At 38.2% G+C, this 13996-nt stretch overlaps 1 protein-coding gene across 2 annotated transcripts in view; it reads right to left on the bottom strand.

Moving 5' to 3' along the window:
- The window catches only part of TRIM24 (tripartite motif containing 24), a 107469-nt gene that overhangs the window by 26588 nt on the left and 66885 nt on the right, over positions 1-13996 (bottom strand). The window contains exons 8-9 of one of the 2 annotated variants that reach the window (XM_061165885.1): positions 5868-5985; positions 3053-3321 (exon numbers count right to left, since the gene is read on the bottom strand). In XM_061165885.1, the coding sequence (XP_061021868.1) occupies positions 3053-3321; positions 5868-5985 (387 nt within the window). The remainder of the gene's footprint in view (positions 1-3052; positions 3322-5867; positions 5986-13996) is intronic. The other variant, XM_061165886.1, reaches the window with a different exon arrangement.

Here is a 13996-nt window from a genome sequence, read left to right as displayed (position 1 = left end):
GGAACCAGTCTGTTGTTCCATGTCCAGTTCTAACTGCTGCTTCCTGACCTGCATACAGGTTTCTCAAGAGGCGGGTCAGGTGGTCTGGTATTCCCATCTCTTTAAGAATTTTCCACAGTTTATTGTGATCCACACGGTCAAAGGCTTTGGCGTAGTCAATAAAGCAGAAATAGATGTTTTTCTGGAACTCTCTTGCTTTTTTGATGATCCAGCGGATATTGGCAATTTGATCTCCGGTTCCTCTGCCTTTTGTAAAACCAGCTTGAACATCTGGAAGTTGCTGAAGCCTGGCTTGGAGAATTTTGAGCATTACTTTACTAGCATGTGAGATGAGCGCAATTGTGTGGTAGTTTGAGCATTCTTTGGGATTGCCTTTCTTAGGGATTGGAATGAAAACTGATCTTTTCCAGTCCTGTGGCCACTACTGAGTTTTCCAAATTTGCTGGTATATTGAGTGTAGCACTTTCACAGCATCATCTTTCAGGATTTGAAATAGCTCAACTGGGATTCCATTACATCCTCTAGCTTTGTTTGTAGTGATGCTTTCTAAAGCCCACCTGACTTCACATTCCAGGATGTCTGGCTCTAGGTGAGTGATCACACCATTGTGATTATCTGGGTCATGAAGATCTTTTTTGTACAGTTCTTGTGTGTATCCTTGCCACCTCTTCGTAATATCTTCTGGTTCTGTTAGGTCCATACCATTTCTGTCCTTTATCGAACCCATCTTTGCATGAAATGTTCCCTTGGTATCTCTAATTTTCTTGAGGAGATCTCTAGTCTTTCCCATTCTGTTTTTCCCCTCTATTTCTCTCCATTGACCACTGAGGAAGGCTTTCTTAGCTCTCCTTGCTATTCTTTGGAACTCTGCATTCAAATGGGAATATCTTTCCTTTTCTCCTTTGCTTTTCACTTCTCTTCTTTTCACAGCTATTTGTAAGGCCTTCTCAGACAACCATTTTGCCTTTTTGCATTTCTTTTCCATGGGGATGACCTTGATCCCTGTCTCCTGTACAATGTCACAAACCTCTGTCCATAGTTCATCAGGCTCTCTGTTTATCAGATCTAGTCCCTTAAATCTATTTCTCACTTCCACCTTATAGTCATAAGGGATTTGATTTAGGTCATACCTGAACAGTCTAGTGGTTTTCCCTACTTTCTTCAGTTTAAGTCTGAATTTGGCAATATGGAGTTCATGATCTGAGTCACAGTCAGCTCCTGGTCTTGTTTTTGCTGACTGTTTAGAGCTTCTCCATCTTTGGCTGCAAAGATATAATCAGTCTGATTTCGGTGTCGACCATCTGGTGATGTCCATGTGTAGACAGAGTCTTCTCTTGTGTTGTTGGAAGTGGGTGTTTGCTATGACCAGTGCATTCTCTTGGTAAAACTCTATTAGCCTTTGCCCTGCTTCATTCCGTACTCCAAGGCCAAATTTGCCTGTTACTCCAGGTGTTTCTTGACTTTCTACTTTTGCATTCCAGTTCTCTATAATGAGAAGAACATCTCTTTTGGGTGTTAGTTCTAAAAGGTCTTGTAGGTCTTCATGGAACTGTTCAACTTCAGCTTCTTCAGCGTTACTGGTTGGGGCATAGGCTTGGATTACCGTGATATTGAATGGTTTGCCTTGGAAACGAACAGCGATCATTCTGTCGTTTTTGAGATTGCATCCAAGTACTGCATTTTGGACTCTTTTGTTGACCATGATGGCTACTCCATTTCTTCTAAGGGATTCCTGCCCACAGTAATAGATATAATGGTCATCTGAGTTAAATTCACCCATTCTAGTCTATTTTAGTTTGCTGATTCCTAGAATGTCGACATTCACTCTTGCCATCTCCTGTTTGACCACTTCCGATTTGCCTTGATTCATGGACCTAACATTCCAGGTTCCTATGCAATATTGCTCTTTACAGCATCGGACCTTGCTTCTATCACCAGTCACATCCATAACTGGGTATTGTTTTTGCTTTGACTCCATCCCTTCATTCTTTTTGGAGTTATTTCTCCACTGCTCTCCATTAGCATATTAGGCACCTACCGACCTGGGGAATTCCTCTTTCAGTTTACTTACTGTAAATCAGTTCAAATTCTGAGAAACAGGGAGTATAAATTAAGAAATAAAAGGAACTGAAAATAATGAGACAATTTTTGTGCATTAAAATAAGAATGGTACATGGGGGAAAAAAAAGACTTGTTCTAAATGGAGTGGATAGAAGCTTTGTCTATAACAACAGCAGAAATGTATACTGTCTAATATTGCAACTCTTCTAACTAATGTATGGTAATTAATCCACAGGATCATGATTTTGATTCATGCTCTGAACTTGTTACTGTATTGTTAGTACTGTTGAGTTTATGACTATATGAAAACATGTGTAGACTCTTCCACCCACTCTACATCACAAATAGAATTTACATGCATATTTTCTTCAGACCCTTGAGAGGGATAAGTAGAAAATAAACACATGCTTTTCCCATTTCTTCACCAGTGATTGAAATCTTTGTTATGAATTAAGAAATTATACAAATAAAAAGATGACAAAACTTAAAAAAAAAACTAATGGTGCATGGTACATTTGCTCAAATAAAGTTTGAAAAAGGCAGACTTCTAACAAACCACACCCTTGCCCTTTTCTATTTCATTCTGTCCTAGTTTCCAGATGCACTGGGTTTTCTAAATGCTGCATCTTCACAAAGGACAGATACCTGAAGCATTAGTCATCCTGAAGCACTAATGTAACAATTATGAGTTACAGGTACACAAGTTTCCCATCAATCATATGCATGGGTTATTCAGGAATGCAATCATTTATCCTCTGTTATAAAGATGACAAAAAGCAGATGAGAATAGATGTCCCAGATGAATAAACCATTAATTTCTTTTTCAGAAGGGCTACGAACTAGAGTTAAATTAGGGACCCTTGATGCGACAACTTTTTATAAATTAATATATTTAAATCATGGAGGAAGGACACCTTGGTTATTTTAGCAGCTGCTGAATACAACTGTACTATAATTATCTAAGTTAGGACAGGCCTGCTTCCAAATTTACCTGGTGAGAGATGGAAGGTTGCTGGATGGGCCCCTGCATTCTAGGGTTTGGTAAACCCACAGGTGCTGGCCTCCGTTGCACCTGTTGCCTCTGAGCCATTACCTGTTGCTGCATATGCTGGAGTCGTAACTGAGCTAGGCTGATCTGGGTTGGAAACTTGGATAACTGGTTTGAAGATAAACCACCTGGTGGCTGTGAATTCTGTTCCACGACAGGATTCTGCTTAGGCATTTGTGGTTGACTCTCTTTATCTTCAATTACTAAAGAACCTAATCAAAGAGAAAAAGTTAAGTTCTAAAGATTTTCTGATAGTAACATACCGTATTTTGTAAAAGGCTATCTTTGCTCATTTTCAGGATTTCCAAGGAACTTCTTTTTGTCTTAGGAACCCTTTACACACTTAAAGATAGAAACTCCAGAGTTTGTTTATGTAGGGTCTATCAAACAAAATCTACCACATTCAAAACTAGAAATGAGAATTAAAAAATATTTTTCCATACTAATTCATTTAAAAGTGACAACCCAGAGTAACATATTTTTATGAAAAAAAAAACAAAAAAAAAAAAAAAACAACTTTTTTTTTTATTTTCAAAAAAATTTAGTGAAGAATGGCACTATTTTACATTTTCAAACATCTCTTTAAATGTCAGGCTTAATAGCTGAACTCTCATAACTGTTTCTGCAGTATCTAATATATTGTTTAAATTGAAATACATGCAGAAAACCCAGCCACATATAGGTATGTACTTGGAAAAAGGATACCTATTACCACCTGAAGGAGCTTCAGACTACACTGTGAGAACTGCTGTTGTATAATCAAAACAAAACACGCAAACCTGACACTGGATGTGAGAACAATACCACAGAGTATTCCTGATTCAGTTATCTCTCTACGACTTAGCAATTGAATGACAACAGCTAGTTCTTTAAACCTTCACGGAGCAAACTATGTTAATCCTCTGATGGCGAACACCATGCTTTATAACTACACTGTTAAAAGAGATTAAAGCCACCTCTCACAAGGTCTGGTCCAAGAGTAGGGCAAAGATTGATTTCTTCAATAGCAGAGACTCAAAAAGTTCCTGATTTACTAAGCATATGCATCCTTAAAAATATGGTTATCATTCATTAAATACTTACTCTGTATTAGGTACCGTGACAGGAGATCTATGTATATTGTTAAAATCCTTCATACAGATAAGGGATCTAAGGTTCAGAGTGACCAAACAACTTATCCAAAGTCACAAAGACACTAAACTGAATATTCGTCCAAGACATTACTTTTCCCTTGTACTCTTCTATAACATGTTTCTCAGAAGCCATAAACAAACAAGCTTGGGAAAGTTGTATCCTTCTCAGAAGATTTAAAATGTGAATCTCACTTTAAATGACAATTTATAGAGCTATAGCTACAGTAAAGGATACTGTCTTACAAATTCCTCACAAATAAGAGGTGTTTTTGTTTTTGCTGATTCAGATTTACCTAAACTATATTCACTTATGTGTGTACAGTTACATATTCTCTTAATTTTACCTATGTCTACATCATGTGGACTATTTTTTAAGTGATATGCTTATAAGTACATATAAGGCGACAAGACTGTTTCTGTGGATATAAAGCTGTGACAGATTCTCTGTATAGATACATATGTGGTGGAGGGTAGAGTAGGGTAAGAGATAGTTATATACATGCTTTGTATTAAGATGCTTCTTTAGTTATATAGGTGAGAATATGTATGATTCCAGCTGCTGGCTGTGTTATCAATCAATAAGCATGTACTTCTAAACTGTGCTGAGGAGTCTCACCTTATCATTTCTTCAAATCTTATTACCATTCTTTCTGTTCTCATGTATGGATGAGATTTATGTAAGCATATTTCTTCCTTTCTTGGAGTGTTCTGAGAGCACTGGCTCTCTTTCCAGCCAGTTCTTTCTTACCCAGAATCTAGCTTAGACAATGAGAGAGCAACCCTATTTGATGATTTTGAAACAAAGTCAATGAGCCCAAAAACTGCCAAAAGGTGGTTAATGAAGAATGTATATGAAAGTCTTATTTCTGTTTCTATAATTTCCCTGTGAGAAATTAAGAAAGGAGGCAAAAATTGAAGATTTTTTTACTAGCACATAATGTAACAAGGACTGCCTGCAAGGACATGCGATGTTACCAAATGATAATAAAAGTCCCCCCTTTTGATAACTCAGTAGGCTCTAGTACTTCAAATTTGGGCAGTTATCTGTATGCATGATACACTTCAATTAGGAGGTTAAAAATTATTTAATTATTACATAAAAGGCAAAACAAAAACAAAAACAAAACAGAGAGAGAGAATTCCTCCCTAGCAAGAAAAAGCAAATAAATGAACTATTAGTACCTGACAACTGGGTCTCAAGAGTAAGTAAGCCAATAATTGTATGAGGAATACTGTTTTAACAGAAAACATTCTAAAAAGTACTATATAATGGCAGACATATGTCAAAAGTTTTAACAACTATTCTGATAAATATGTCACTAACAGTACAAACAAGATTCTACTTGCTTGAAGAAGAAAAGCAACTCCTAAATCCAGAAGTCTAGACACTCAGTGAGTCAATAAAAGGATGTTTCATATCACTCACATATTTATATGTGTGTTTATATTCATGCATGTGTCACACATATACACACACTAATGAAATACCAGGAAAAATCTATATCTTTAAAACAAGATAATAAAAATACTTAGAGCATGGAAGGGAATACATTTTCAACAAACTCATAATCATTAAGAGTTCCAGAAACAAATGGCACTTTGAGAAAATCGACATAACAGCCTACCTAAATTGATTATATTTTGAGCCCAGAAACTAGGATCACAGTGAAACTGGATGGTATTGTTGGTCACTGGGGAAGCATCACACCTTGCTCGAAGGAGGTGCCGTAACCGGTACGTAATCTAGAAGAAAGCAGAGAGACAACTAAGCATCCAAGTCTTTCTTAGGCAAATAATTTATCAAGTTCCCAACAAATACATAAAAAATGCTCTCTGTATCACATATATGCCAACACAAGTGTTCATATGTAAATTATAAAAAGTGGACAAACAACACAGTTTTCCTTCAAAAATGTGTTAGAAATACAATTCTGTTTTACTGTTGAACACAAAACAAACCTATCCTAAAGTGATAGGTTAAAGTTAGTTCACTGAATTACAGGAGTTTCACAGATGCACCACCCATATTTGTAAAGTAAAATCACATTCTGCTTTTGTTTTACTTACTCTTTCAGAGAATTCAGAGTGGAGATTAGGGGGCTAATGGATTACAGAAAATACAAATGAATCTCTGCTCAGGACATTAAGTACAGCCTTAACCAGACCTGCTAGTAGGATGGCTCTTCTTGCTCCTGTGCTGTGAATCTCAGTCATCACACCACCTCCCACCCTCCTCCACACTGCAGTCCTCAGTGAATGCTCAGTCATTCTCTCTCAGTCTTTAAAGAGTTCAGCTCTTGGCTCATGATCACCATCTCCAATATTATTCCTGCCATAATCCTAGATGGGCCACAGGACTGGAAAAGCTCAGTTTTTGTTCCAATCCAAGAAAGGCAATGCCAAAGAATGTTCAAACTACCACAACTGTGCTCATTTCACATGCTAGCAAGGTAATGCTCAAAATCCTTCAAGCTAGACTTCAACAGTGCATGAATCGAGAACTTCCAGATGTACAAGCTGGATTTAGAAAAGGCAGAGGAAACAGGGGTCAAATTGCCAACATCTGCTGGATCATAAAAAAGCAAGGGAATTCCAAAAATAACATCTACTGCTGCTTCACTGACTCTGCTAAAGTCTTTGAACTGTGGAAAATTCTTAAGGAGATGGGAATACCAGACCACTTTACGTTTCTCCTGAGAAACCTGTATACAGGATAAGAAGCAATAGTTCCAACCAGTCATGGAACAACTGACTGGTTCAAAATTGGGAAAGGCATACATCAAGGCTGTATACTGTCACCCTGCTTATTTAACTTCTATGCAGAGTACATCATGTGAAATGCCGGACTGGAGGAATCACAAGTTTGAATCAAGACTGCCAGGAAAAATATCAACAAACTCAGATATGCAGATAATACCACCCTAATGGCAAAAAGTGAAGAGGAACTAAAGAGCCTCTTGATGAAGGTGAAAGAGTAAGAAAGCTGGCTTAAAACTCAACATCCAAAAAACTACGATCATGGCATTTGGTCCCATTACTTCATGGCATATAAAAGATGAAAAAGTGGAAATGGTGGCAGATTTTATTTTCTTGTCTCCAAAATCACTGTGGACAGTGACTGCAGCCACAAAATTAAAAGACGCTTGCGCCTTGGAAGAAAAGCTATGACAAACCTAGATCACATATTAAAAAACAGAGACGTCACTTTGCCAACAAAGGTCCATATAGTCAAAGTTATGGTTTTTCCAGTAGTCAAGTATGGATGTGAGAATTGGACCATAAAGAAGGCTGAGCACTGAAGAACTGATACTTTTCAACAATGGTGCTGGAGAAGACTCTTGAGAGGCACTTAGACTGCAAGAAGATTAAAACCAGTCAATCCTAAAGGAAAATAACCCCGAACATTCATTGCAAGGACTGACGCTGAAGCTGAAGCTCCAATACTTTGGCCACCTGAAGAGAAGAGCCTACTCACTGGAAAAGACCCTGATGCTGGGAAAGACTGAGGGCAGGAAGAGAAGGTGGCAACAGACGATGAGATACTTGCATGGTATGACAATCAATAGACATGAGTTAGAGCAAACTGTGAGAGATAGTGAAGGTCACAGAAACCCAGTGTGCTGCAGTACATGGGGTCACAAATAGTCAGACATGACCTAGCAACTGAACAACAAATTCTGGATGATTTTATATACAATTAGATGACCTTTCTTTCCAGATTATTCCCTCTAGTGCCCAGATCCCAATAATCCTACAAACCCTAAAGGTCCTAGAAACTTTTGCTCTTAAAATTTTTCCTGTCCTTTGACTTTATCTTACCTCCCAATCTTACAACATCCTTCTGAAGTGAAGTGTTAGTCACTCAGTCATGTCCAACACTATCCGTCAATTTCTCCTTAAATTTCAGGAGTAATCCTCATAATCATTTCCTTGCATATATTCTCAACACCTTCTTCTCACATGTCAAATTATACACACTCCCTTCTCCTCAACCTTTCTCTGAAACACCAACCAACAAACAACACTGGTTAAATCTAACTTTCTAATGACTGTAATTGGACTGGTAAAAGGGACTCATCAGACTTCAAAAACACAGCCTATTTACTAAGGTTCACAGGCTATCATATGACATTCCTCTGGTCCTTCATGTCCGTACTCTCCTAAATGACTATTTCAAATGACTATCTCTTACCAAACCTCCAGCATCTCCTGAAAAAAAAAAAAAAAAAAAACACAAAAACCAGGAACACTCAGAGACCTTCCACAAAGTTCCATCACCTACCAGTACTAGTGGTCCCTCCTATCACAGTGGATTAACTGGCCAGGCTTCCAGCTAAAGCGAATCATGCACTCATGCAAGTCCAAGTGTTAGTTGCTCATTCGTGCCCAACTCTCTGCAACCCCATGGACTATAGCCCACCAGGCTCCTTTGTCCGTGGAATTTCCCAGGAAAGAAAACTGGAGTGGGTCGCCATTTCCTTCTCTAGGGGATTTCCAGCCCAGGGCTCGAACCTGGGTTTCCTACATTGCAGGCAGATTCATTACCATCTGAGCCACCAGGGAAGCCATTACACTTGCACAATAGGGCCCAACACCCTTGCTGATTCAAAGACACTACTCAGCAATTTTCTCCCTTCAGGCTTTCAGTAGCTTTTCACACAGGTGATCACTTGGCCCTCATGGAAGCAAAGCCTTTTCTTCATTTGGCTTCTAGCGAGCTACAGTCTCATGGTTTTCCCCTTATTTCACTGGCTGCTACTTTTTAAGGTCACTGAGTATAGGTGTGTGTCCCAGTGTCACATCTCAGTCTCCAGGGTTGGTTCTTCCTCCTTTCCCACACCAGCATGTCTTGCAACTGCGCTCTCTCCTACACCCACATGTTTTTTAGAGATCTCATCCAGTCTCGCCATTTACCCAACTCAAATCTGTATCTCAGTACTTACTCATCCTACTGCGTGTTCATTCACTGTGTTCCTCTCAGGCCTCCTTGTTGTCCATGTCACAAGTAACTCCCATCTCAGTCTCTCACTTGCTGTCTGTACCTGTGCTCCACCTGAATACTCTCTGCGAGTATGTGCCTGGCTTGCTTTGTCACCTTCTTCAGGTGTTTGCTCAAATATCACCCTCTTTAGGTAGAATTCCCTATCTGAAGCCACAATCCTACCCCAGTGCTCCCAAATTCTTAACTTACTGTTTTCTCTACACACTCAACACCATTCAATGGTCTATATATTTTACTTGTTTTGGTACTGTCTATCTCTCTTCACTAAAGTACAGCTTTTTAAGGGCCGATATTTTGCTTTGTTTTCTGTTCTCTTAGTATTTAGAATGCTTACTTAAATATAAAACAGGCATTCAATAAATGTTGAATAAATAAGTTTGCTTCCTTTAATTGTAAATTATCTCAAACAGCTATACTAAATTCTGAGTAAAAAATGTTTATTCTGGGACAATGTGGAGTACATGGCACAGTGTTTGGCAAACAGCACTCAACACAACGCTCTTTTCCCTAAGCTTTTCTCATTTCCTTAATTCTTTGCATCTTAGTAATTCTCACTATAAAACATTCTCAATATGATGCTAATCAAAAGAATGATACCCCAAATTTTTCCTTTGTAATATGCTTTATCATTTTCTAAAATCAAATAATTTATTTTGAAGTAATTTTAAAATTGGAGAAAAGTAAAAATAACCCTTCACTCAGATTTCCCAACTGTTAATATATTAAGCACATTTATTTCAGGGTCCACTCAGGGATTCCTGTGCACACACAATACCATTACCAGTCTTTTTACAGACCTTCTGATATAGCAAGCTGAAGACATTAGCTTCTGTCTCCTTTAAACACTCCAGTGAAGATATTCTAAATCAAAGATCCTCTAACATAAGCAACAAACTACAAATTCAGAAAGTAACTCTGTTGCAACACAACCACTCAACCCAGAGACTTCCTTCTAATGCCAACTGTTCCCACAGTGACTCTTTCCAGGATGCTCACTACAAATATAGGTTGCATTCAGTTGCCATGTCTCTTTGGTCTTTCCCTGACATGTATGTCTTTGATGATTTCAGGCTTTATATTCAGTAGGATGACTTTCAACCTGGGTTGGAGTGTATTTCCTCCAGTATAGGTGAAATATTCTTGTCAGGAAAACCACACAAGTGATAATGTGCACTTCTCAGGGCATCATATTGAGAAGCTCAGGATATAAACTGTCCAACCATTGCTGATACTAATCTTCATCACCTAGTCATTCTGCTGCCCAGTTTCTCTACTGTAAATTCACCACTCTCCCTGTTTATAACTGATCAGTATTTTGCAGAGAGGTATTTCAGGGTTATATGAAAACCCTATTTCTCACCAATGCTCTATTCACTACGTTAGTACCCAGTGATATAACTCCTTTTGAGTTTCCTCTAAGACACTAGGTGGCTCAGCTGGTAAAGAATCTGCCTGCAATGAGGGAGACCAAGGTTCAACCCCTAAGTTGGGAAGACAGCCTGGAGAAAGGAATGGTAACCCACCCCATATTCTTGCCTGGGAAATCTTAAGGATAGGCAGAGGAGCCTGGCAGGCTACAGTCCATGGGGTCAAAGAGTTAGACACGACTGAGTGGCCAACACTTTCACTAAGACAGTGACCAAAGTGCTTCTTTATTTTCACTATTCTTTCTCTACTTATTTATATTCTCACCATAAACTCTTCCCTTCTTTTTCATTTGCCTATTTTTCTCATAATGGGCTCATTTATTCCTACTTAATCCAATGTGTTGTAACCCATTGTTTATTTAGTTTGAGCCTCAAATTTGTGGGTGTGCCCAGCGTGACCCACTTAGGCTGGATCCTGGTCTTTTTGACAAGTCTTCATCATTTCATCAGTGCAAGATATTCTGGGTACTACTTTCCCTCACTTTGTTTGCTATTTAGAAACCCACATCTGGAAGGACAGTGGGTTCACTGCTACTGAGTATAGCAAACATATGCACATACACATACATACTTATCCATCTATAATTATTTCCAGATCTGTGTACACGAATAAAACTCTGTTGTTGTTCAGTCACTCAGTCGTGTCTGACTCTTTGTGACCCCATTGACTGCAGCACGCTGGGCTTCCCTGTCCTTCACCATCTGCCAGAGTTTGTTCAAACTCACAGCCATTCAGTCAGTGATGCCATCCAACCATCTCATCCTCTGTCGTCCCCTTCTTCTCCTGCCTTCAGTCTTTCCCAGCATCAGAGTCTTTTTAAATGAGTCAGCACTTTACATCAGGTGGCCAAAGTATTGGAGTTTCAGCTTCAGCATCAGTCTTTCCAGTGAATATTCAAGGTTGGTTTCCTTTAGAATTGACTGGCTTCATCTCCTTGCAGTCCAAGGAACTCTGAAGAGTCTTTTCCAACGTCACAGTTCAAAAGTTTCAATTCTTCGGGACTCAAGTCTTCTTTATGGCCCAACTCTCACATCCATACATTACTACTGGAAAAACCATCGCTTTGACTATATGGGCCTTTATTAAACTCTGAGTTCATAATTATACCTCTATCTTGCTTTATTCTTTTTTCTACATTTCTAAATATCTTCTCTAGTAGGAAACAAACAAACCAACCAACCAACACTTGGCTGCCATTGCCCTCCATGTATTTACTTACTGGCTCAGTCCATATACTGATACTGCTGCGTAACGTAACCAAATCCACATGACACTCTGCTTACTGCCTGTGTTCCCCACTCACCACTTTCACGCCTGTGGCTGGGGCTGCCTCTGTGTGGTCTCCCAACTCTCTTTACTACCCTGAGTCCTCATAGTCACCATGCGAAAGGCTGCATGCCAGGAAGTAGAGTTGATCATTCTTATTTTAACAATCCTTTTTGGCACACTATAGAAACTTAGCACTTCCAATATATGAGTTTTAGCACGGAACTTGAAAAATAAAGCTTTCTTGCCCCCCAAAATTATTAAGTCAGAAACATAAGTACTTCCTTAGATGGTAATCAGCTTAATTAGAGGAACTATAAGGTAAATCACTTGGAAACACTTTATTTTTCCTTTGAGATACTATGCTGTAAATTCCTTCTTTTGCTGATGAGAAACTAGAAGACATGGGATTTATTTTTAACTCAGATAATTAGTACCTATTTGCTAATTAAGTTGTGGCATGGTCTAAAAGTAATGCTAAATTTGGCCAAACTCTGTTCTTTATCTTAGATAACAATTTCTGCTGTATTTTACTGACATTCAATGTAAATATATAAAACCTCTTGTCAAATTATATTACCCATGTCAAATGTAAACCATTATACTTATTGAAACCCTTGATGCATGTTTGAGATAATTCTGAGGAGTCATAAACCTTGACTAGTGTAAAAGATAAATAACGGGTCGTTAAATGTATTTGTTGATGTCTTCAGATGTATCTGAACTTAAGTTCAGATTTCACACTGAAAACTTAGCTACTGTTCAAAAAGCAAAAGAAAAAATTTTTTAAAAATATGAAAGATGTCAAAATAGCTTTTGAGATGGCAATACTGTATACTGCCTCCTTTCTACTGAAATTAAAATAAAGAAATTTAGTATTTGAGTTTCCAATCCTGTAAAATATACCAGAAAGTTTTACCTATATTTATTTATAGCTTCTGACAGTTGATATTATCTAACACCTTATTTATTTACTATCAATCTTTCACTGAATTCCTATATATCAAGCACTGGGTAACATAAAATTTCTACCCTTAGAGAAGTAAAAAGTCAGACTTCTCTGGTGGTCCAGTGGATAAAAATTTGCCTGCCAATGCAGCAGACCTGGGTTTAAGGCCTGGTCCAGGAAGATCTCAAATGCCGTGGAGCAACTAAGCTTGTGTGCCACAATTACTGAAGCCTGCATGCCTGGAGCCTGTGCTCCACAAGAGAAACCACAGCAATGAGAAGTCCACACACTGCAACAAAGAATAGCCCCTGCTCACTGCAACTAAAGAGAGTCCACAGCAATGGAAACCCAGTGCAATCTTAAAAAAAAAAAAAAGGAAAAAAAATCTAATGAAATTCAAAGAAAAATATGCAAATGTAATAACAGTAGATAAAAATAAGTAACAGTATGATGGATATATGCATAAGGGCTTTGTAAACACAGGGAAGGTTAATCCAACCCAGTGTTGATCATGGAAGGCTGCCAAAAGGAATGGAAGACAAATCTAAACTAAACCTGGTAGTCCCTAAAAAGAAACAGCATCCTAAGAAAGGGTAACAGTAATCCAGGCAAAAGAACATGATATATTCTGAGCACTGAAGACTAAAAGTAAGGAACTGCAAAGAGATATTCAAGAAACACAAAGAAGGTCTTTGAAGGTTAATTATATAGGAGAGAAAGGGAGTAAAAAAGATTGTGGAATTCCCTTTTACTGCTTATATACTCTAACTACTTAACTACTTATATACTCTAACAGTTTCTTAGTCACTAGCATTACAAAAATACTCATTGCTAGTACACTCTCTTGGTCTCCTCTGCCAGTATTTCTTACCTTTCTTCTAAATAACACAAGGATAAACTGAATGTTTAACAGATGAGAGAGGAAACCTAAGGAAATACTGTGAAAATGTTTTCAAATATATTTAAAACTGGACTTCTGAAAGGATTCTCCTATTCCAATGGGTTTGGTCTTTTACTGAGTATAACTCCTATTGCCAAAAAAAAAAAAAAATGAACTAAGAATCTCAAGCTAAGCTTGAAATTTCAGGCCAGTAAGACTTTTCTTTTTA

The sequence above is a fragment of the Dama dama genome, chromosome 18 (assembly GCF_033118175.1).
Source record: "Dama dama isolate Ldn47 chromosome 18, ASM3311817v1, whole genome shotgun sequence".
Lineage (NCBI taxonomy): Eukaryota > Metazoa > Chordata > Mammalia > Artiodactyla > Cervidae > Dama > Dama dama.
Note: the sequence above shows the minus strand (reverse complement) of the source record. Positions and strands in the feature narration are given on the sequence as shown.